General features: G+C 39.7%; 1 protein-coding gene across 1 annotated transcript in view; it reads right to left on the minus strand.

Moving 5' to 3' along the window:
• Positions 1-8,973: 8,973 nt before the first annotated feature.
• Positions 8,974-25,277, minus strand: part of LOC129684661 (vomeronasal type-2 receptor 116-like) — a 32,303-nt gene continuing 15,999 nt past the window's right edge. The window contains 6 exon segments of the mRNA XM_055617873.1: positions 8,974-9,543; positions 9,546-9,874; positions 12,326-12,449; positions 20,603-20,827; positions 21,626-22,435; positions 22,813-23,092. Coding sequence (XP_055473848.1) covers positions 8,974-9,543; positions 9,546-9,874; positions 12,326-12,449; positions 20,603-20,827; positions 21,626-22,435; positions 22,813-23,092 — 2,338 coding nt within the window.

Consider the following 25,277-nt stretch of genomic DNA (forward strand, 5'->3'; position numbering starts at 1 on the left):
TATCTATCTATCTATCTATCTATCTATCTATCTATCTATCTATCTATCTATTATAATTTATTCAATATGTATCACATGTGTAGTCCCAACCCTCATCCTCTCTCAATCCCACCCTCCCTCCGTCTTCTACTCCCATGATACCACCCTGGTCTGCTGAAAGGGGAGGCATTCCTCCCCTTCCATCTGAACCTAGCCTATCAGGTCTCATCAGGACTGACTGCATTGTCTTCCACTGTGGCCCTGTAAGGCTTTCCCCTGCTTCATGGGGAGATGATCAAAGAGCCAGCCACTGAATTCACATCAGACCCTGTTTTCCTTACTAGAGAACCCACTTGGACATTGAGCAGCATCCATGGGCTACATCTGTGCATGGGTTCTAGGTTATCTCCATGAATGGTCCTTGGTTGGAGTATCAGTCTCACAAAACAAACCTGGATTCAGATTTTTTGGTTCTGTTTCTTTCCTTGTGCGACTCCTGTCCTCTCCAGGTCTTTCTATCTCTCCCTACTTCCATAAGATTCCCTACACTCTGCCAAAAGTTTGGCTATGAGTCTCAGCATCTGCTTTAATACAGTGCTGGGTAGAGTCTTCAGAAGCTCTCTGTGATACGCTCCTATCCTCTCCCTGTTTTCTCCCTTCTTCCAATGCCTATCCCATTTACCTTTCTGAATGATATTTGAGCATTTTATGCAGGGTCCTCCTTCTTGCTTAGCTTCCTTAGGTATACAGATTTTAGTATGTTTATCCTATATTGTATGTCTAATATCCACTTATAAGTAAGTATATATCATGTGTGTGTTTCTGCTTCTGGGATAATTCACTCAGGATGATCTTTTGTAGGTCCCACCATTTGCCTGCAAATTTCATGATTTCCTTGTTTTTAATTGCTGAGTAGTATTCCATTGTGTAAATGTACCATGGTTTCTATATCCATTCCTCAATTGAGGGACATCTGGATTGTTTTCAGGTTCTGCTGATTGCGAATAAAGCTGCTATGAACATGATTGAGTAAATGTCCTTGCTGTATACTTGAACATCTTTTGGATATATGCCTAGGAGTGGTATATCTGGATCTTGAGGTAGCACTATCTCTAATTGTCTGACAAAGTGCCAGATCGATTTCCAAAGTGGTTGTACAAGTTTATATTGCACAAGACTACCCAAGAATCACCGAAAGTTTGGCTGTGAGTCCCTGCATCTGTTTTGAAGCATTGCTGGGTAGAACCTCTCAGAGCACAACTCTGATAGGCTCCTGTCTGCTCAACTATGTTCATATCAGCTTTATTCATAATACCCGGAATCTGGAAACAACTTAGATGTCCCTCAACTGAAGAATGGATAAAGAAATATACAAAATGGGCTACTACTCAGCTAAAACAAAGTAATTATGGAATTTGCTAGCAAATGGATGGAACTAGAAAAGGTCATCCTGAGTGATATAGCACAGACCCAGAAAGATACACAGGGATACTTACATATAAGTGGATTTCAGTCATATACTACAGGATAAACATACTACAAGGCACAGACTCAAACAAGTAACCTAGAGGATCCAAGGGAAGATGCATAAATCTCACTTGAAAACTGAGATAATATAGATAGAGGTAGTCCCTGAAAGAGAGGGAACAAGGTAGCATCTTAGAAAGACTCAGGGAGTTCAGAGGATGGAGACCAGACCTGGGGAGAGCAAGGGTGGCAGGACAAAAGGCCTGTAGCAAAAACAGAAACTGAGGGTAGGGTTATCTCTTTGACAAGCCGGAGACCTAAGTCAGGGTAGGTACCTGAGAGGTTAAAAGGGATACTCAGAGACTCCTAGTACCAGAAACCATAGACCCTGAAGAAGGCACCCTCTAACACACAAGACACCCAGTAGAGGGATGTAAACACTAACCCTCCCACAAAAACGTTGACCTAAAATTTACTCTTCCTACAAGATATGCAGGGATAGAGCAGTTAGAGTACAGATTGAGGGAATGTCGAACCAATGCCTAACCCAACCAAAGACCTACCTTATCAGAGAATGCCAAGTTCTGACATTATAGATGACACTATGCTAAGCTTGCAGACAGGAGCCACAGCAATTCTTATAAAGGAAAACATTTCATTGCATCTAGGTTACAGTTTCAGAGACTTAGTCCTTTATTATATTATATTATATTATATTATATTATATTATATTATATTATATTATTATTATTATTATTATTATTATTATTGTTGTTGTTGGCTGAAGCATGGCAGCTTTCATACAGACTTGGTGCTAGAGTAGAGAGTTCTACATTTTATCCAAAGGCACCAAAAAAAAGACTGTCTTCTACAGGTATCTAGGAGGAAACTCTCTTTCCACACTAGTCAGAGCTGGAGCATAGGAGACACTAAAGCCAGGCCCCACAGTGACACACTTACTCCAGCAAAACCACACCTACTCTACTACCTACTCCTTCCTTTACAAACTTTTTTAAGCTGCACCTCCTAACAATGCCACTCACTACAGACCAAGCAGTCAAATACATGAATCTATGGGGACCAAACCTATTCAAATCACCACATAGTAGAAAGAATATTATCAACATCTGCTTTGATAGTCTGCAGAGCAGAGCCTTTCAGAGGCCTTCTGTGGAAGGCTCCTAACTTGTTTCCTGTTTTCTTCTTCTTCTTCTGGTGTCCATTCTCTTTGGCTTTTGAAGTGGGGATTGAGCATTTTTATTAGTTTCTAGAGGTGTACAGATTTTAGTAGGTTTATCCTATGTTATATGTCTATATGAGTGAGTATATACCGTGTGCATCTTTCTGCTTCTGGGATAGCTCACTCAGGATAATCCTTTCCAGGTCCCACCATTTACTTGCAAATTTCATGATTTCCTTGTTTATAATTGCTGAGTAGTATTCCATTGTGTAGATGTACCATAATTTCTGTATCCATTCTTCAGCTGAGGGGCATCTGGGCTGTTTCCAGGTTCTAGCTATTACAAATAAAGCTGCTACAAACATGGTTGAGCAAATGTCTTTATTGTGTACTTGAGAATCTTTTGGATATATGCCTAGGAGTGGTATAGTTGATCTTGAGGAAGCGCTATTCCTTGTTGTCTGAGAAAGTGCCAGATTGCTTTCCAGAGTGGTTGTACTAGTTTACATTCCCACCAGCAGTGGAGAAGGGTTCCCCTTTCTCCACAACCTCTCCAGCATGTGTTTTCACTTGAGGTTGAGACTTATGGCCAAACTTTGGGCAGAATGCAGGGAATCTTATGAAAGAAGTGGGAAATAATAATAAGAGCTGGAGAGAACAGGAGGTCCACAAGGAGAGCAATAAAAAAAATATGAGCACAGGGGTCTTTCCTGAGACTCATACTCCAACCAAGTACCATGCATAGAGATAATCTAGAACCCCTGCACAGATGTAGCCCATGGCAGTTCAGTGTCCAAGTGGGTTCCATAATAATGGGAACAGGGACTGCTTCTGACATGAACTGATTGGCCTGCTCTTTGATCATCTCCCCCTGAGGGGGGAGCAGCCTTACCAGGCCACAGAGGAAGACAATGCAACCACTCCTGATGAGACCTAACAGACTAGGATCAGAAAGAAGAAAAAGAAACCCTCCCCTACCAGTGGACTTGGGGAGGAAAGTGTGTGGAGAAGAAAAGGAAGGGAGGGATAGGGAGGGGGGGAACTAGAGGGGGGATACAAAGTAAATAAAGTATAATTAAAAATAAAAAAGAATTAAATAATTGGAAAGAAAAAAAGAATATTATTTTTGTTGAATGGAAATTAAAGATGTGTACTGGGAAGGAAAAATATTTAACATCATATTGTTTAGAGCAGCTTTTTGCCCCTGAGATATAATGAAACCTCCCATGTGGAAGTGGAATGACTATGGACTCAAGATTTATTTGGGAATTTTGTTAAACAAATTGGAAGGGAGAGTACTGTACATTGAAAGATGACAGAAAAGACCTAAAAATTCATCTATTTAATAATATTCACTGAGATTGTTGGAATTTCTGAAAACTTCTCAGAAAAGCACAGAAAATATAAGAAAGACAGGTAATACATATACTGTAAAATCATTGAAATTATGAAAAGGTATACCACTGGTATTTTAAAACAGAAAATTAAGAAAGAATGTGTTGCTACTATTTATTTTATTTACTTTATTCATATTTTTATGGAATAGAGATCATAACAATTTTTCATATATAATATTACTTTCTTAGTTGCCAGTTAAAGTGTTACAATAATCATAACTTATGATTTGTATGTGTGTGCATACTGTAATTACATATGTGATTTATGATATATGATATTCTGAGATACATGCACACAAACACACCTAAATCTCAGAATAATAGTCTTCCTGTCATCTAGTATGAGTTCAAAGATTAGATGTCATTGGTTGCCGAATATCTACGTGGAAGGGTTTTCTTTCTCAGTGCGAGATTATTTTAGTGGTGTGGTCATTGAATAGTGTTCCCTAATGGGTATCAATTACCTACCTCTACTTTCATGGTGAGTTCATTCCAAACACTTATCTGTCAACAAATGTACCCCCACATCATGATACCTTTTATGATAACCCAAAGTATCCAAGGCACTACATCTGACCTGGAAAGTATCATATTGATATTTATACTCCAAAATATCATGTTAATAAATAGGCCACATAACACAATCATTTAAAAAGTAAGTGGGGATGTCAGACATAAAAATAAGCAATGGGTTTACTACAATGAAACTTGCCTTAGGATGCAAATTATTTTTTACCACCATTCACACAAGAAGATAATGGGCAAAGATTTATAGTTTCTTCCTTCTTCTAGTGTTGATAAAACTGTAGGGAACAAAAACAGGTAATGGGGAAAATATAAATCTGGTCATTAAAAGTAATCATGCTGTTAGCCAAAAACTATAATCATTTCTATAAATTATTCTCATTCAGACATTTTTCTTCCTCTGGCAAGCATCTTTAGCCTTTCCTTAAGATATGTGAAAAAAAAAACTTGTCAAATCAAGGTAAACATTTAAAATCATATTAAAAATAGTAATGGGAAGAGGGACTGCCTCTGACATAATCTGATTGGCCTGCTCGTTGATCACTTCCCCCTGAGGGGGGAGCAGCCTTACCAGGCCACAGTAGAGGACAATGCAGCCACTTTTGATGAGAACTGATAGACTAAGATCAGAAAGAAGAGGAGAACCTCCCCTATCAGTGGACTTGGGGAGTGGCTGGCATGCATGCAGAAACGGGAGGGAGGGTGGGATCGGCAGGGGAGGAGGGAGGGGCTTATGGGGGGATACAAAATGAATAAAGTGTAATTAATAAAAAAATAAAAATAAAATATATATATATAATTTTTTGAAAAGTGACAGCAATCATAGTTGAGGACACAATTCATAAGATAACAAAACTTGAAGCAGAGTCCCCGTTTCCACTTCCAAAGACTACAGTGTTCTTAAATAGTATACATGAGCAACCCCAAAAATTCAACCAGAGAACTCCTTCAGCTAATAAACACCTTCAGCAAAGTAGCTGGATACAAAATCAACTCAAAAAAATCAGAAGCCTTTCTGTATACCAAAGACAAAAGGGCCGAGAAAGAAATCAAGGAAACAACACCCTTCACAATAGCCACTAATAACATAAAGCACCTTGGGGAGACTTTAACCAAGCAACTGAAAGAACCAAGCAACTGAAGTTTGAAAAAAACCTTCAAGTCTCTGAAGAAAGAAATTGAAGGAGCTATCAGAAAGATGGAAAGATCTCCCCTGCTTATGGATCAGTAGGATTAACATAGTAAAAATGGCCATTCTGCCAGAAGCAATCTACATGGTTAAGGCAATTCCATTCAAAATACTAACACAATTCTTTACAGACCTTAATAGAAAAATTCTCAACTTCATGTGGAGAAACAAAAAACCCAGAATTTCCAAAACAATCCTGTATAACAACAGATCATCTGGAGGTATCTCCATCCTTGATCTCAAGCTGTGCTACAGAGCAATAGTAATAAAAACCTGCATGGTATTGGCTAGAAACAGAAAGGAGGATCAAAGGAACTGAATAGAAGACCCAGAAATAAACCCTCACAACTATGAATACTTCATTTTTAACAAAGATGCCAAAACCATTGAACGGAAAAAAGACAGCATCTTCAACAAGTGCTGGGTGCTGACCCAGATGGATGTCTACATGCAGAAAAATGAAAATAGATCCATAGTTATCACCCTGAACAAAACTAAAATCCAGGTGGATCAAAGACATCAACATAAAACCAGACACACTAAATCAGTTAGAAGAAAAAGTGGAGAAGAGCCTAGAGCTCATTGGCACAGGAGACAACTTCCTGAACAGAACACCAACAGCACAGGCTTTAATAGCAACAATCAATAAATGGGACCTTATGAAACTGAAAAGCTTCTGTAAAGCAAAAGACACTGTCGTCAGAACAAAACAACAGCCTACATACTGGGTAAGGATCTTCACCAACCCTATATCTGACAGAGGGTTAATATCCAGCATATATAAAGAACTAAAGGAGTTAAAAAACAATAAATCAAGTAAGCCAATTAAAAAAATGGAGTACGGAGCTAAACAGAGAATCCTCTGTAGAGGAATATAGAATGGCAGAGAAACACTTAAAGAGATGCTCTACTTCCTTAGCCATCAGGGAAATGCAAATCAAAACAACCCTGAGATTTCACCTTACACCCATCAGAATGGCTAAGATGAATAACTCAAGTGACAACACATGCTGGAGAGGATGTGAAGAAAGAGGAACCCTCCTCCATTGCTGGTGGGAATGTAAACTGGTACAACCACTTTGGAAGTCAATCTGGCACTTTCTCAGACAATTAGGAATAGTGCTTCCTCAAGATCCAGCTATACCACTCCTAGGCATATATCCAAAATTTGCTCAAGTACACAACAAGGACATTTGCTCAACCTTGTTTGTAGCAGCTTTATTTGTAATAGACAGAACCTGGAAACAACCCAGATGTCCCTCAACAGAGGAATGGATACAGAAATTGTGGTATTTTTACACAATGGAATACTACTCAGCAATCAAAAATGAGGAAATCATGAAATTTGCAGGCAAATGATGGGATCTAGAAAAGATCATTCTGAGTGAGGTATCCCAGAAGGAGAAAGGCACACATGATATATACTCACTCATATAGTCCTATAAGATATAATAAACATACTAAAATATGTACACCTAAAGAAGATAAGCAAGAAAGAGGATCCGGGGTAAGATGATCAATCCTCACTTAGAAAGACAAATGGGATGGACATTGGATGTAGGAGAAAACAAGTAACAGGACAGAAGCCTACTGCAGAGGGCCTCTGAAAGACTCTACCTAGCAGTGTATCAAAGCAGATACTAAGACTCATTACCAAACCTTCGGCAGAGTACAGGGAACCATATGAAAGAAGGGGGAGTTTGTATGACGTGGAAAGGATAGGAGTTCCACAAGGATGAAATATATCTAGGCACAGGGGTCTTTCCTGAGATTGACACTCCACCAAGGACCATGTATGGATATAACCTAGAACCTCTGCTCGGATGAAGCCTGTGGTAGCTCAGTAACCAACTGGTTTCCCATAGTAAGGGGAACAGAGACTATTTCTGACAGGAACTCAATGACAGACTCTTTGACCTCCCCATTCCCCAAGGGAGGAGCAGTCCTGCTAGGCCACAGAGAAGGACTAAAGGGGAGGAGGTCCTCCTCAATCAGTGGACTTGGAAAGGGGCAGGGAGGAGATGAGGGAGGGAGAGTTTGGGAGGGAATGAGGGGACAGGATACAGCTGGGATACAGAGTTAATAAAATGTAACTAATAAAAAAAGTAAAGAAAGAAAGAAAAAAGAAGCAGTGCTTCTTATGCATTAAAATTTTCTTCTGTTTAAGTCAATCACCTGAACAATTAATGTAATAAATACAAAGGAACAAAAAAAAAGATGTCCCAAAGAAAACAACGATAAAAAATAAAACAAAGTGCCACCTAACACAGACACTCACAATGAAAATTTTCTTCTGTTGGCCAAATACCACACAAAGCATGAACATTTCATGGAGTGTCTTTGACATATCTTTTGCAACTCCATTGTATAAAACTGATTATTTCTTTGCAACAGGTATGAATTGCAAAATATTCCTTGTTTAGAGTTAGGACTTTGAGTCCCGGCCACTTGTTAGTACTAGGATATTTTACACCTTCTATATATGAAGGTCTTATCCATGCTCCCAAAATCACTGTGAGTTCATATGAAAATCATTACTTCTGATTCTGAGTGACAATGTTTGTTTGGTTTGTTTGTTTGTTTGTTTGTTTGTTTGAGTCTCCCACTACTTCTGTCTTTTACACTCTTTCAATCACTTTTTCCACAAAGATCCCTGAAGCTTGAGTGGTGTGATTGCTCAATTCAGCCTTATGGTAAGGCAATATTCCAGGGGTCAATGTTTACTTATGTCACCATATGTGGAAATTCAAACTGGTGTCCAAATAGTAGACTTACTCATGAAAGTTCCTAGAAAGTACTCTGCATGATAGCAGAAAAAAAATAAGTGGGAATAAAGGCTAATTGTATCCCATTTCTTAAAGATCCCACCATTGGGTACATTTAAAACAATGTATTTTTCTAACAAACCTTCCCGTACCTAAGTCTCAGGGAATATTTAAGAATAAAGGAAACATATTGAGAGTCAAAGGATGAAGGATCTTGCTCTGAGACTATGACATCTAAGATTACAAGAATGTATATGATAAATTTTCACCCTTATACCCCCAAAATTTGAGCTACACAAGAATGACACAACAAACTTGCTAAAGTGAATAGGAGAATGGTTGGAAGGCATCAAGCCTACCCAAAGAAGTACACACAACAAACTAAATGTTGGAATGAAAAAGGGTTTTCATTTCCATGAAAAGGAATAAAGACACTTTAGTATAATCTAAAAATTTAATGCTACGAATGATTCAATGCAGTGCTTTATCACTGTACTTTTGAAGAGGATATGAATCTGGTCTTAACAAAATAACATAGCACTTTGGGACAAAAATGCATACTAACAACCCTGCACTGGAGGCCAAGATGGAGAAGACCTCCACAGCCACCGTGACCTTCCCCTTAGTGCTATGGTAGACAGGAAGAAAGGTGACCCATACACTACAGAACACCAGCATGCTAAAGGCCAGGAATTTGGCTTCATTGAATCTGTCAGGCAGATTCTGGCCATGAAAGCAACAGTGAAGCTCCCCAGAGCCCAAGTATCCCAGGACAAGGTGGAATGCAATGACTGAACCTTTGTTGCATGCAATAATGCTTTGCCCATGTTCAGAGTGTAAATCTATGTCAATAAAAAGAGGTGACATTACCAGCCAGATTCCACAGAGAACAAGTTGGACCAGGGTACAGATAGGAATGACAAAGTTAGGTGCCCCTGATGTCAACATCCATCTCATCTTTCTTCCTGGAGTATTGAGCTTGAAGGCCAGGACCACAGTAATTGTCTTGGTCAAGACAGTAGAAAGAGCCACTGTAAAAAAAAAACTCCAAATGTTATTTGTTGCAGGATGCAGGTGCCCATATTTGGATGCCCAATGAATAGGAATGGGCATAGAAAACAGAAGGTGATGGAGATCAGTAGGATGTAGCTGAGAATGCGGTTATTGGCCTTCACAATGGGAGTGTCATTGTGCTTCACAAAAGCACCAAGTACAACAGATGTGAGTGCAGAGAAACCCAGGGACGTGCAAGCCAGAGCCATCCCCACTGGGTCTTCATAAGACAGAAAGGAGACATGCCTCTGCAGGCAGAATGTGTGCACTCTGTTGGCATACTGGTCATCTGGACATCTCACACAATGTTCCATATCTGCTGGAGAGCATTAACAACAAATCCTAATAAAATTTCATCATTATATGCTTAATCATTAAGTATATGTATTAATCAGAATATAACACAATAAACTATTTGTTGTTGAGCAACAGCTTTTTGTCTTTGTTGCAGCAGGGAGCAATAACAACAGGCTGATCCCTGGTGATACAGTATACCACCTTCATGGTAAAAGGAGAAGAAAAGATACTTATTTTATCTATGATCTTTAATATTCTTTAAAGTGTTAAAATAAGAAAGAAAAGTATTTAGTTTCTCAGTGCATTTGAGTGAAAATTAAAACTATAGGTCTAGATATTTTGTCTGCTTAGTTATTAGGGAGTGACACTATTTGAAATGCTTAGAAGGTATGTTCATATTTCAATAAGTGTGACCTTATCAGATAATGGGTGTCACCAAGGGTAGGATTTTAAAGGCTCAAGTAGCCCCAGTGTCTTTCTCTTCCTGATGACCAAGGACCTAGATATAGAACACTCTCCCACATCTCTAGAACATACCTTCCTGTGTGTTGCCATACTTCTGCCATTAGAATAATAGAATAAGCTTCTTATAATGTAAGCAAGTCCAATTTAATGCTTTCTTTTAAAATAATTGTCATGTGTTGTGGAGTCCACAGTTCTTTTTGGGATGGTGCTCAGTCTCCAAGTTGGTTTCATTAACAAGGGGAACATGGGCTGTCTCTGACACGAACTCAGTGGCTGGCTCTTTAATCACCTCCCCCTGATGGGGCTGCAGCATTGCCAGGCCACAGCAGAAGATGATGTACCCAGCCTTAATGAGACCTGATAGCTAGGGTCAGATAAAAGGGAAGGAGGTCCTCCCCTACCAGGAGACTAAGGAGAGGGCATGGAGGGAAAAGAGGGAAGGTGAGTGGGAGTTGGATCAGATGAGGGAGGGTGCTGCAACAGAGATACAGAGTAAATAAATTGTCATGAATAAATAAAATTTAAAAAATTAATTGTCATGGTCATAGTGTCTCTTCAGAGCAATAGAACACTGAGTGGGTCCTTATACCTAGATAACAAAACAAGCTGATACAATACATTGTACACATTGCCTTGTGACCTTAGCCTGGATCTTCATTTAACAACAAGGATATACAATTACCTTAAATGCATACTGTTTGCATAACACAATATTTCCATTAAAGAAGCTTTAATTTGAGAGGGTGGAATTGATATGGGTGGAGGCAGAGAGGTATAGGGGGATACAAAGTGAATAAACTGTAATTAACAAAAATAAAAATAATTTAAAAATAGAAGCTTTAATTCTTATGAATTAAAATCCCCTTCAGTTACAATTTCTCAACAATTAACATAAGTATTTGGAAAAACAGACATTTAATTTTTCCAGTAATTTCTATTCCTATGATGCCTGCTATATGGACTTCTCTAAATTCACATTCACTTTGTTTCTGTCACTACTCACTTGCATATTAGAAGATAAAAACAAATACAAACTACTCATCAATACTGCATATATCCAACATAAAATAAATTCCTGTTAAACACAGTACGTAAAATTAATGCATACATACAGTGTATTTGAATTGTATCTACCACTCTAGTCCTTTTGCTATCATTGTGAGAATAGAGATGACATGTAGAAGTGTTTCAAGTGAAGATCGTGATAGGTGCTGAATAGAGAAATGGAAGGGAATATTTCTATTAAAATGTATTTAAATTAATTAAGTTCTTACGTGTATGTTATATGCATAAAATATATTTATTATTGAATGTGTGATTGATTTTTGCATGTTACTGTGAGAACACATTCATCTTTTCATGTATTTGTGGTTCAGAAGACAACCGTCAGGGGTTTTTCATTTCCAACTGATTGTGCAAAGTCATTTTTTGTTCCAAACTACATATTTCAAACCTTATGCATATTTTCAATCCTTCCTCTAATTGTCTTTAGGATGTGATTGCTGAACAACACTACAACATCTGTATGTATGTTCTGGGATCTGCACTTTTTTCCTAATCCTTTCATAACATCTTAAGTACATTTCATTAAACAACAACAAAAGCCTGAGCCTCCAGTCTTTGTCAGGGACCAAGATGAGTTCCAGAACAAAAGATTGTCATCTAGTCATGTTGTCAATTCAGTAAGCACATAGGATCAAGGACGATTGGACGTGCTCACAGCAATACTATGTGCAGATTTTTCTGTTAGGATAATAGTTACAATTTTTCATTAAACATTGTCTGAAAAATATAAAATATGTAACCATTCTAAGGTGAGTGAAATGTTTGGTGTGGAAGAAAGGGAATGTTCAAGCCAGGGTTTATAATATGATTGATATCAGTAAAATGATTACATCAAAAACACATTGTTATGTCTCCAGGCTTCTTTCAGGCTTTTCACTGTTCTAGGTTGGAAAAGAGAAAATATTCAATTTCAAAAAAAAATTTTCTGGAAACAAATGTGTACCTGTCTCATTAGAAACCTCATTTTCTGGGCACTGGGCACAATCAAAGCAGCAGTCTCCTGCTTGTCCCTGATGAAATTTCCTGAATCCAGGAGCACATATCACACTGCATGTAGAGATGGGAACCTGAGGCAAATGAAATATGAATTGGTAACAGACATGAGTTATACATACTCTTCTATTGCCTTGCATTATTTACTAAATTTAGGAATATGGACATCTCCTATTAATCTGCAATGATATGGAAAGCTATACAATATTTAGGACATTGTGGAAACTTCTGTGTGTAAATGTCCGGTTGAAAATATTAACATGTGTTCCCCCCTAAATTGAAATGATCCTTGAGGATTGTGGTATGCAGAGTTCATAAATCACAAGAAAGAATGATGTGTTGGGTGGGAAGAAAAAGAGGATGGAACTGTGAAAGTTTATTGGGTGAAAATGAACAAAGCATGTTGCTGGAGACTCTCATTGACTTAAAAAATGTTTTAATGTTACAATGAATGCCTAGGATATAGAGAAATACTTCTGTAAACAACTACCTGATATCCTTGATTAGGCTACAGAGCTGTACACACAAATTCACAAAATTTCATGGTTTATAACGAGTTACAAAATTTTAATAGTTTAAATATGTTTACTCTTTTTTAATTTTGTATATGTGTTTCTGTGGTGTGGGATTTGGAATGTACCTTTAGGTGTCCATAGAAGCCAGAGGCATCTGATATCCATGACCTAGATTCAGGAAATTGTAAACATTCAAACATGGATACTGTAAACTGAGCTTGGGTCCTTTGCAAGAGCAATTGTTCTTGCCCAGTAAGCCATCACTCTAATGCCACAAATTTTTATAACATAAATGTATAGAAAATAAAGGGAGGAGGCCAAGATGGTGGCACCAGGAGAACACTGCATCTAAGAAGCAGGACAACATTTTCCGTGCAGCGACCAAGAGACTGAACTTTGGGCCCTAAAACAACAGTAATCGTGTTTCCCAGGTGAGAGGAAACCCCCACGGCGCGGGAAACAGGTGGGTCCAAGCTCAGGCCACCCAGCCAGAACCCGGAAGAGATCCCGGGTCTCGCAGGCACTAGGTCCCCAGACCAGAGCCACACGCCTGCCTGTCCTGATCACCTTCCCAGGCTGATCGGTGGGCACAAAAACACCAGAGACAGGGAGTCCCAGTCACGAGAAAAACCCACAGGGAAGGAAAGCAGTGGGACTGGCCATGGGTCACCCAGTCTTTCCCTGGAAAAAGTCTCGCAGACCGCGGGTACCCACCACCATCACTGAACTGGCCTCCCGCTGCCAGCACGGAGTGGCTACGCCCAGCTCTCTAGCACAGACAGAGCTGCACGCCCTAGTGCAACAGAGTCAGGGAGTTCCTGTCGGGAGAGGGCCCCACAGGGAAGGAAGGAAACAGTACTGACTTGGGATACCCAGGCTTTACCTGGGGAAAGTCTCTTGCAGACCGGCGGATATGAGCCCCGTCACTGAACTGAGCACCCGCCGCCAGTGCCAGCGCCAGAGCCAGCACAGAGAGGAACTGTGCACCCAGCTCTCTTGCACAGACAGAGCCGCGCGCACTAGTGCAACACAGTCTGGGAGTTTCTGTCGGGAGAGGCCCCCACAGGGAAGGAAGGAAACAGTACTGACTTAGGCGACCCAGGCTAAAGCGGAAAGTCTCTCACAGACTGGTGGGTACAAGCCCCATCACCGAACTGGCCCCAGGCCAGAAGCACAAAGAGTAGTTGGGCACTCAGGTCCTACAAACTAGCAGGCAGGCGCACGTGCCACCAGCCCAGAGACCTGCTTTGTACCAACTATTCCTCACAGACAGAAAAGTGTACCCAAGGACACCAGAGACGTGGTATCACTGTCTGGAGAAATCCTCACAGGGAACTAAGCAAAGGGGACAGATTTAAGCCACCCAGTATATCCCTGGAAAAGGTCCCGCAGACTGGCCCAACCCAGGGACCTGCTGTGCACCAGATAGCCTGCTGTTACCAGGAAAGAAGTACTCACCTGCCACAGATTACTGCTTGGGTACTGGGGCACAGAGCCCCAACCTCAGACCTTCAAAAGCACGGGATCCCTGAGATCAACCCCCGGATACAGCTCCATGGGGCAACCACTTATCCCTAACAAAACTGACCAAACCACGGGACACACAGGTTACAGCAGCAGATCACTAAATTCACAGCAAGAAACTGGGCAGCTGTCTTCAGGACTTCTCCTGGTGAGGGGAGAGCCCTCTTGAATAATAAGGACCACAGTTACCATTCAGGTCTCTACACCTGAGGTGAGCAGCGGCAACTCCTGAAAAACACCAGCCATCCAGTGACTATACCCAAAAAGCTGAGAAGGCTTCCTTCAAAAAAAACCATCTTCCTGCCAAAGGGATTCTCTCCACCACAGGATTCCAGGAAAACCCAGAAACCAACTTCAAAAACCTAAGATAACCCAATTGGTAGAGGCCAACGTAAAAGTTCAACCAACAAAAGCCAGAGCAATATGGCATCTCCAGAACCCAGTTATCCAGGGACAGGTAGCCCTAGACACCCCAGTATAATTGAAATGCAAGAAGAGGACCTAGCATCTATGATCACGAAGAAGATAACAGGAAACAAATAAAATGTGTAAAGAAATAGAGGAAGATAAAAAGTTTATGGCCATCCGTAGAGAAATAGAGGAAGTTGCAGCCAAACAGTTAGTGGCCTATAGAGAGGAAATGCTTAAACCACTGAATGAAATAAAAAAAAAAAGAGGATTGTTCAAACAAACAGCTGAGGGAATTGAAGGAAAAACAGGAAAATACAGTCAGACAAGTGAAGGTAATCAACAAAATGGCTCAAGACATGAAGATAGAATTGGAAAACTTAAAGAAAACACAAATGGGGGAAAATGTGGAAAGAAAGAACTTAGGGAAGAAAACAGGAACCACAGAGGTTAGCATAACCAATAGACTACAAGAGATGGAAAAAAGAATCTCAGGTGTGGAAGATACAATGGAAGAAATAGATGTAACTGTCAAAGAAAATGTTAAATCTAAAAAATTCCTGACACAGACCGTCCAAGAAATTCAAGACAACATAAAAAGACAAAACCTAAGAATAATAGGTGTAGAGGAAAAAGAAGATTCCCTGCTCCAAGGACCAGAAAATATCTTCAACAAAATCATTGAAGAAAATTTCCCCAACTTAAAGGAGAGAACAATAAGAATTCAAGAAGCCTACAGAACACCCAATAAATTAGACCAGAAAAGAAAATCCTCCCACCACATAACAATCAAAACAGTAAGTATACAGAACAAAGAAAAAATACTAAAAGCTGCAAGGGAAAAAGGCCAAGTAACATATAATGGCAAACCAATTAGAATCACACCTGACTTCTCAACAGAGACTATGAAAGCCAGAAGGGCCTGGACAGATATCATGCAGACCCTAAGAGAACACAGATGTCAACACAGGCTACTATACCCAGCAAAACTCTTTTAGTCCTCATAGACAGAGAAAACAAGATATTCAATGACAAAAATAAATTTCAACAATACCTACAAACAAATCCAGCGTTACAGAAGACACTAGAAGGGAAAATACAACCAAGAAAACTAATTACTTTCAAAAAAAACACAGGAAATAATTAACCTCACTACAGTAAAACAAAAAGCAACCAAATACACAACCTTATGACTACAGGCAACATCAAATTCAAAGGATCTAACAGCCACTGGACATTAATCTCTCTCAACATCAATGAACTCAATTCTCCAATAAAAAGACACAGACTAACAGAATGGATGTGTAAACAAAACCCAGCAATCTGTTGCATACAAGAAACACACCTAAGTCACAAAGATAGACATTACCTGAGGGTAAAGGGTTGGAAGACGGCTTTCCAAGCAAATGGACCCAAGAAGCAAGCAGGAGTAGCCATTCTAATATCTGATAAAATAGACTTTCAACCAAAATTAATCAACAGAGATGGGGAAGGACACTTCATACTTGTCAAGGGAAAACTCCAACAAGAAGGCATCACAATCCTGAACATCTATGCCCCAAATACAAGGGCATCCACATTTGTAAAAGAGACATTGATAAAAGTTAAACCACACATAGATCCCCACACATTAATAGTAGGAGACTTCAACAGCCCACTCTCAACAAAGGACAAGTCAACAAAACAGAAATTAAACAAAGAAACAAATGTCCCTAACACAAATTATGAATCAAATGGACCTGAAAGACATTTACAGAACCTTACACCCAAACACAAAAGAATTTACCTTCTTCTCAGCACCTCATGGAACCTTCTCCAAAACAGACCATATAGTTGGTCGCAAAGCGAGCCTCAACAGATACAAGAGGATTGAAATAATCCCTTGTATCCTGTCTGATCACCATGGAATAAAGCTGGACCTCAACAACAACAGAAATAGCAAAAAGCCTACACACACATGGAAACTGAACAACTTGCTACTAAATGACAGCTGGATTAGGGAAGAAATAAAGAAAGAAATTAAAGTCTTCCTGGAACTCAATGAAAATGAAGACACAACATACCCAAACTTGTGGGACACAATGAAAGCAGTGCTAAGAGGAAAGTTCATAGCACTAAGTGCCTTCAAGAAGAAATTCGAGACAGCACATTCAAACAACTTAATGGCTCACCTAAAAACCCTAGAAAAAGAAGAAGCAGACACGCCAAAAGGAGTAGACGGCTGGAAATAATCAAACTCAGGGCTGAAATCAATCAATTAGAAACAAATAAAACAATTCAAAGAATCAATGAAACCAAGAGCTGGTTCTTTGAGAAAATCAACAAGATCGACAAACCCTTAGCCAAACTAACTAAAAGGCAGAGAGACACCATCCAAATCAACAAAATCAGAAATGAAAAGGGGGAGATAACTACAGACACTGAGGAAATCCAAACAATCATTAGGACTTACTTCAAAAGTCTATATGCTACAAAATATGAAAATCTAAATGAAATGGACAATTTTCTTGATCGATTCGACTTGCCAAAGCTAAATCAGGACCAGGTAAATCAATTAAATAGTCCTATATCCTCCAAGGAAATAGAAGCAGTAATCGAAAGTCTCCCATCCAAAAAAAAAAGCCCAGGACCAGATGGTTTCAGTGCAGAATTCTACCAGACCTTCAAAGAAGAGCTAACTCCAGTCCTCTTCAAACTATTCCACAAAATAGAAACAGAAGGAACATTACCAAACTCATTCTATGAAGCCACAGTCATATCTAAACCACACAAAGACCCAACAAAGAAAGAGAATTTCAGGCCTATCTCCCTTACGAACAGTGATGCAAAAATACTCAAAAAAATACTTGCAAACCGAATACAAGAATACATCAAAGATATCATCCACTATGACCAAGTAGACTTCATCCCAGGTATGCAGGGGTGGTTCAATATATGGAAATCCATCAATGTAATCCACCATATTAACAAACTGAAAGAAAAAAAACCACATGATAATCTCCCTAGATGCTGAAAAAGCATTTGACAAAATCCTACATCCATTCATGTTTAAAGTCTTGGAGAGATCAGGGATACAAGGCACATATCTAAACATAGTAAAGACGATATATAGCAAGCCTATAGCCAACATCAAACTGAACAGAGAGAAACGTAAAGCAATCCCACTGAAATCAGGGACAAGACAAGGCTGACCACTCTCTCCATATCTCTTCAACATAGTGCTGGAAGTCCTGGCTAAAGCAATAAGACAGTTGAAGGAGATCAAGGGGATACAAATTGGAAAGAAGAAATCAAATTATCACTATTTGCAGATGATATGATAGTATATGTGAGTGACCCCAAAAAGTCTACCAGGAAACTCCTACAGCTGATAAACACCTTCAGCAAAGTGGCCGGATACAAAATTAACTCAAAAAAATCAGTAGCACGCCTGTATACAAAGGACAAAAGGGCTGAGAAAGAAATTAGAGAAACAACACCATTCACAATAGCCACAAATGACATAAAGTACCTTGGAGTAACCCTAACCAAACAAGTCAAAAACTTGTATGAAAAAAATTTCAACTCTCTGAAAAAAGAATTAGAAGAAGATATGAGAAGATGGAAAGATCTCTTATGCTCATGGCTTGGCAGGATTAACATAGTAAAAATGGCCATCTTACCAAAAGCAATCTACAGATTCAATGCAATTCCCGTTATATTACCAACACAATTCTTTACAGACCTAGAAAGAAAAATTCTCAACTTCATATGGAATAACAAGAAACCCAGAATTGCTAAAACAGTCCTTTACAATAAAAGATCTTCTGGGGGTATCTCCATCCCTGATCTTAAGCTGTACTCTAGAGTAACAGTAATAAAACTGCATGGTACTGGCACAGAAACAGAATGGTGAAACAATGGAATCGAACAGAGGACCCGGAGATAAACCCACACACTTATGGACACCTGATCTTTGACAAAGATGCCAAAACCATACAATGGAGAAAAGACAGCATCTTCAACAAATGGTGCTGGTCCAACTGGATGTCTACATGTAAAAAAAAAAAAAATGAAAATAGATCCATAGTTATCACCCTGAACAAAACTAAAGTCCAAGTGGATCAAAGACCTCAACATAAAACCAGACACATTAAATCGGTTAGAAAAAAAAGCGGGGAATACCCTTGAACTCATTGGCACAGGAGACAACTTCCTGAACAGAACACCAAAAGCACAGGCTCTAAGAGCAACAATCAATAAATGGGACCTCATGAAACTGAAAAGCTTCTGTAAATCAAAGGATACTATCATCAAAACAAAATGACTGCCTACAGATTGGGAAAGAATCTTCACCAACCCTCTATCTGATAAAGGACTAATATCCAGTATATATAAAGAACTAAAGAAGCTGAAAAGTAATCAAATTAAAAAATGGGAAACAGAGCTAAATAGAGCTTTCTCTGTAGAGGAATATCGAATGGCAGAGAAACATTTAAAGAAATGTTCAACCTCATTAGCCATTAGGGAAATGCAAATCAAAACGACCCTGAGATTTCATCTTACACCCATCAGAATGGCTAAGATCAAAAACTCAAGTGACAATACATGCTGGAGAGGTTGTGGAGAAAGGGGAACCCTCCTCCACTGCTGGTAGGAATGTAAACTTGTACAACCACTCTGGAAAGCAATCTGGCACTTTCTCAGACAACCTGGAATAGCGCTTCCTCAAGATCCAGCCATACCACTCCTAGGCATATATCCAAAAGAGGCTCAAGTACACAATAAGAACATTTGCTCATCCATGTTTGTAGCAGCTTTATTTGTAATAGCCAGAAGCTGGAAACAGCCCAGATGCCCCTCAACTGAAGAATGGATGCAGAAATTGTGGTACATCTACACAATGGAGTATTACTCAGCAATGAAAAAATAAGGAAATCATGAAATTTGTAGGTAAATGGTGGGACCTGGAAAGGATCATCCTGAGTGAGCTGTCCCAGAAGCAGAAAGACACACACGATATATACTCGCTCATATAAACATAACATAGTATACACCTACTAAAAACTGTACATCTAAAGAAACTAAGCAAGAGAGAGGACCCTGACTAAAATGCTCAATCCCCGTCCTGAAAGGCAAAGAGGATGGACATCAGAAGATGAAGAAAACAGGAAACAACCTACGAACCTGCCACAGAGGGCCTCTGGAAGCCTCTGCCCTGCAGACAATCACAGCAAATGCTGAGACTTATGGCCAACTGTTGGACAGAGTGCATGGAATCTTATGTAAGAAGTGGGAAATAGTAAGATCTGGAGAGGATGGGAACCACACAAGGAGAGCAACAGAACCAGAAAATTTGAACACAGGGAACTTCCCAGAGACTCATACTCCAACCAAGAACTATTCATGGAGATAACCTAGAACCCCTACACAGATGTAGCACATGATAGTTCAGTGTCCAAGTAGGTTACGTAGTAAAGGGAAGAGGGACTGCCTCTGACATAATCTGATTGGCCTGCTCTTTGATCACCTCCCCCTGAGGGGGGAGCAGCCTTACCAGGCCACAGAAGATGACAATGCAGCCACTCCTGAGGTGATTTGAAAGACTAAGATCAGAAGGAAGGAGAGGAGGACCTCCCCTATCAGTGGACTTGGGGAGGGGCATGCATGAGGAAGGGGGAGAGAAGGTGGGATTGGGAGGGGAGGAGGGAGGGGCTTATAGGGGAATACAAAATGAATAAAGTGTAATTAATAGTAAAAAAATTTTTTTTAAATTAAAAAAATAATTATTTTATACACACCGGGGTTGCTCCCATGGCCAATTGTAAGTCTTCAGATATGTGCAGTTGTTGGCTCTGTGGAAAATAAAGGGAATAGCCCCCTGTTTTCACCTTTAATCCAAAGCCTTGTGGGAAACTCCAAATGTTGAAAACGTCATACTCTGCACACAGATTTTGTCTCAGATTCATATTCACCAGTTCTCCAACAAGGTTAGTAAATATCCTCTTCTTCAGCAAAGAAGTAAGCTAAATGAGATGCATCACTAGATAATTACATATCTCTACCAGTGAAGCAAAGTAACAGTGTGAATGTCCAATAATTTTAATATATTCCAGAAAAGGCAACTATATCTAGTAAAATACAAGAGATTTCATGAGTAATTAAATCTTATTATACTTCATATGCATGTTTTATGGTGGACATTGTCAACACAAATCTTTACCAAATACAGTGAAATAGATCTGAACACTTATTACTACTGTGAAAAATGGCAGACAGAAGCAATAAAATAAAATTTTAAAATTTCAGAGGCCTTTTTTTTTAAATAATTCAAAAAAAGAGAGGGAGTGAATAAATGATGTAAATAAAGTAAACATATATAAAATAAAAATAACTTTAATAAAAACATGTCATTTTATTATTTGTCTACATAATTAATTGATGCTTTATGAAAATATGCCATAATGTTTATCAACACATTTTTTTCTTGAGAAACAAATTCTTCTAATTCTCTTCTTTTTGTCACATGAGGGATTTTTGATAAAGCTTTCAGTTACTATTTCAGTTACCAATATTGAGCTCATTTGTTAACATATTGAGACACATTCTCAAAAATATAATTAATTTTCATACAAAAAATGTTGTCATGTGTTGATTATTAATCTTGTGCAGTATATTTATCCACATAATATTTTTAAATTAGGAAGTTTTGAGGTATAGAAATCTTTCTGTTGAGAGAATAACGACTGACAAATTCATATGAGCATTTCTAGGGCTATTTAAAACTATCATAACTTAAGCATGATCAAAGTAAGATAGTTTACCTGCTGATAGTCAGAAAATATTCCTATGCGTTCTGCAGTTTGCTGAGACTCTATTTGTTGAAGAATGATTTCATGGTAGGTGTGGGCCACAGCATACACAGCATTGTATAAGTTGTAACCCTCTTCACTCAGAGCCATGTCAAACTTATGTTCTGATAACCATTCCAATGAAGTGTTGAATGAACAGTGATTCATTGTGCTATAGCTATAGATATTGGAAACTGAACAGTTAAAGTAATTCCACTTCTCTCTCATCTGAGAAATGTCTACTGGATATTTGGAAGTGTTCATGGTTCGAATAAAATTCTTAAATTTAGGAATATCAACATGGTGGTGTGCAAAAGTGATAGTCCCATTGAAGGGGTCAGGGCTGAAATCTTTCTTACTTGGGATGACATCCCATTGTGAGGTGGTGACCCAGATTCTCTGGACACCTAAATATACCCATCTTCTAAAGCTGGCTTCCAGGGTAGAGTTCATTTCACCATAAATGACAACAACTTTTGCAGTGGATGTCCTGATTTGTTCATCATATATCACGGCCCTTGTCATGTATAGCTGCATGGTTTCGGGGATCACATTCACAAAAGCTAAACAGACTCCATTAGTTTGCATCTCTTCTCTCAAGTCTGAAAGGAACTGAATTCCCTGGTTGTCATCTGAAATGACCAGCACTATCCAGGTCCATGTAAAATAAAGCATCAAAGAGACCATGGCATGGGGCAAACATGTATCCTTGTGTGCTATCTGGTAGACATGGGGAAAATGGACATTGTCACTCAGAATAGGATGAAATGGTCCAAAGAAAACCTGAAGGATGGAGAACAGAAGAAACAATGTGTGGAATATGATTGGCTGGAAATTGATGCTTAAATATGAGCTGTGTTAATTACCTACTAGAACTACTACAAAGCACAAAATAGATTACCTTGTAAATGTTATATATTATTCTTATAGAATTCTATAATATTTTTGACAAGTCTAAATGTTCAACAAACTTTTTCTGTATTTCTCCAGTTCATTCATTCTTTGTAAAATAAAACAGTCTTAATGACATATCTGATTTCTTAACCCTTTAGAATATATAGATCAGCACATACAAACCCATACTGCCTATTCATTCTCTATTACAACATGGGATTGACATAAATAAGCTGTTATCTCTCCTTTTGACCATGCAGCCTCACCTTTGGAGAAGGGGGAAAGGTTGCCAGTTTTAAAGACATAGCCCATAATGATCCTGTGAGTTCCACCATATATACAGACACTCCACAGATATAATTAGGGAAATATAAACTATTGCTTTGTGGTGAACTTGGTTCATCTATTGCTCTCAGGGTATCAGAACACATGTTAACATACATGGAAAATAACAAAGACGTGTTGGGTAAGATATAAAGGTTCCTGTTTATTTCATCAGTAGCAAAAAGCAGTATCAGAATAAACTCATATTTCCATGTTGGTATTCTAAAAGAAAACACATGAACATTTTGGAGGATGCCGAAAACATCAAACTTTTAAATAAATTTAAATGAACCTTTTAATATACCCCTTTAAATGACTGCATAAATGCAATCTTTCCTAATGTAAAGTCATGGAAGAAGAGATCTTTAAATCTAAAAGCATTTTCAGATTTCATCTAAATAGATCATTCTGAAATGAGATTTTATCTTGGTGAAAATCCATAAAGAGCTTGTTTGATTTCTAAATGCCATCGATGAACTAGAACACAGCCCTTGACATTCAGTCTGTTATATTTTTGTCTTGGAATTCTCATTCTAGAGAAACATGACAATAGTTACGACTTGAACCCTATATTTAATCCATGGCACTTTATACTTTATTAAAGATTAAAATATAATGAATCTTATTAAAATTTTCTTATGAATAATCTTGATGATTTTGAGTACATTGAAAATCATATATCATGACATTTTCTTTGACTTTAATGTTCATGTTTTCACCACACCTCATTAAATCATGTTTAATAATAGCCATAATGAAGATCATACTTCTAATGCCTAAGACCAAATTATGGTTTGGTCTCTTATGTTTTCTGCATTGTGGGAAGAAAGAGAAAAGGACCTGGAGGTGACAGAAGTTCCATTGAAGACCAACAAAGCCAACTAACCAGGGCCTAGAAGGGCAAGCTTGCTGAGACTGAAGCATCAACCAAGGACCATGCACAAACTGGACCTAGGCCCCTACAAAGATTTATCCGATGGGTAGCTTAGTTCTCATGTGGGTTCCCTAGTAAAAGAAGTGAGGACTGCATCATACATGGATTGGCCAGGTTTTTTATCACTTTCCCCTGGCAGGACTGCCATGTCAGGACACAGGAGAAGAGCACATGCTCAGTCCTGATGTAACTTGATGAGTTGGGCTAGATGGAAAAGGGAGCTCCTCTTTGCTGAGGAAACAGGGAGGAGAAAACTAGGAAGGATGGGACTGGAAAGGGAGAAGGAATGGGCTACAACGAGGATGTGAAGTGAATAAAAGTAAATTTAAAAATCTGTACTCCAGGCGGGGCAAGATGGCAGCGCAGGGAGGACTCTCATTCTGAGGAGCAGCACAGCAGGATTGGCACAGTGACCAGCAATCAGAACTCGCAGCCATAAAACACAAGTGATTGTGTTTCACAGGTGAGAGGATACCCCACGGTGGGGGATTCAATCAGCTTTAACTCACCCGGCTAAACTGCCGGGTGAGAGATCCCAGTTCCGCCAGGCGCTTGGTCGCCAGCCCAGAGCTACCCGCCAACGCAATCTGGTCACGGTCCCAGACTGAACTGTGGGCCCACAACACCATAGACTGGATTTCCCAGTCGAGAGATAACCCCACGGAGCAGGAAACAATTGGGACCGACCTCAGGTTACCCAGACATCCCCTGGAAAAGACTCGGGTTCCACGGGTGCCCCAAGAGCCAGTCCGGACCCAGAGCCGGGACACAGGTGCCTGCCTGTGCGCCTGATTCGCCGCCTCAGATAGAACTGTGGGCACCAGGGCACCAGGGCACCAGGGCAACAGGGCACCAGACTGCATGTCTCTGGCAGGAGGAAACCCCCAGCGGAGGGGGTCAGCAGCTCTAACACTTAGGACACCCAGCACCAAAACACTTCCTGGACTCACGCAGACTCTAGTACAGGCAGGAGCTCTGTGCGCTGCCACCATTATTGAGTTCCCCTAGGGCACTGGGACACACAGCTGCATCCTCAGACCTACAAAAGCCAGAAAGCCATTACAGCAGCCTTCAGATACTGTGCCAAGGATCAACCAGTTATCCCTGGCTAGACTGTCAAAACTGTGGGAATCCCTGGTCCTTCAAGAGGGCTGCACCCACAGCGTCTGGACCAGAGCAGTGCCTGCAGCCGCCATCCCAGACAGAGGCATACAGCTTCTGGTCCAGAGTGAGGTACCCAGCCTCCACACCAGAACAGTGCCCCCAGGCGCCAACTCAACCTAGGTGCACATCCTCCAGGTCCAGAGCAGAGCAATCAGTCTCTGGCCCAGAGACTTGCTGAGTGAACCTTCCACTTTCCCGGACAGAACTGTGCGCCCCAGGATAACAGACTGAGTTTCCCTGTTGGGAGAAAACCCTACAGCTAAGGAATCAGCAATTTCTTCAAGAGGACTGTACATGGAAATTTAGTGA

This window comes from Psammomys obesus, unplaced genomic scaffold, assembly GCF_907164565.1.
Source record: "Psammomys obesus unplaced genomic scaffold, mPsaObe1.curated_primary_1811, whole genome shotgun sequence".
Taxonomy (NCBI): domain Eukaryota; kingdom Metazoa; phylum Chordata; class Mammalia; order Rodentia; family Muridae; genus Psammomys; species Psammomys obesus.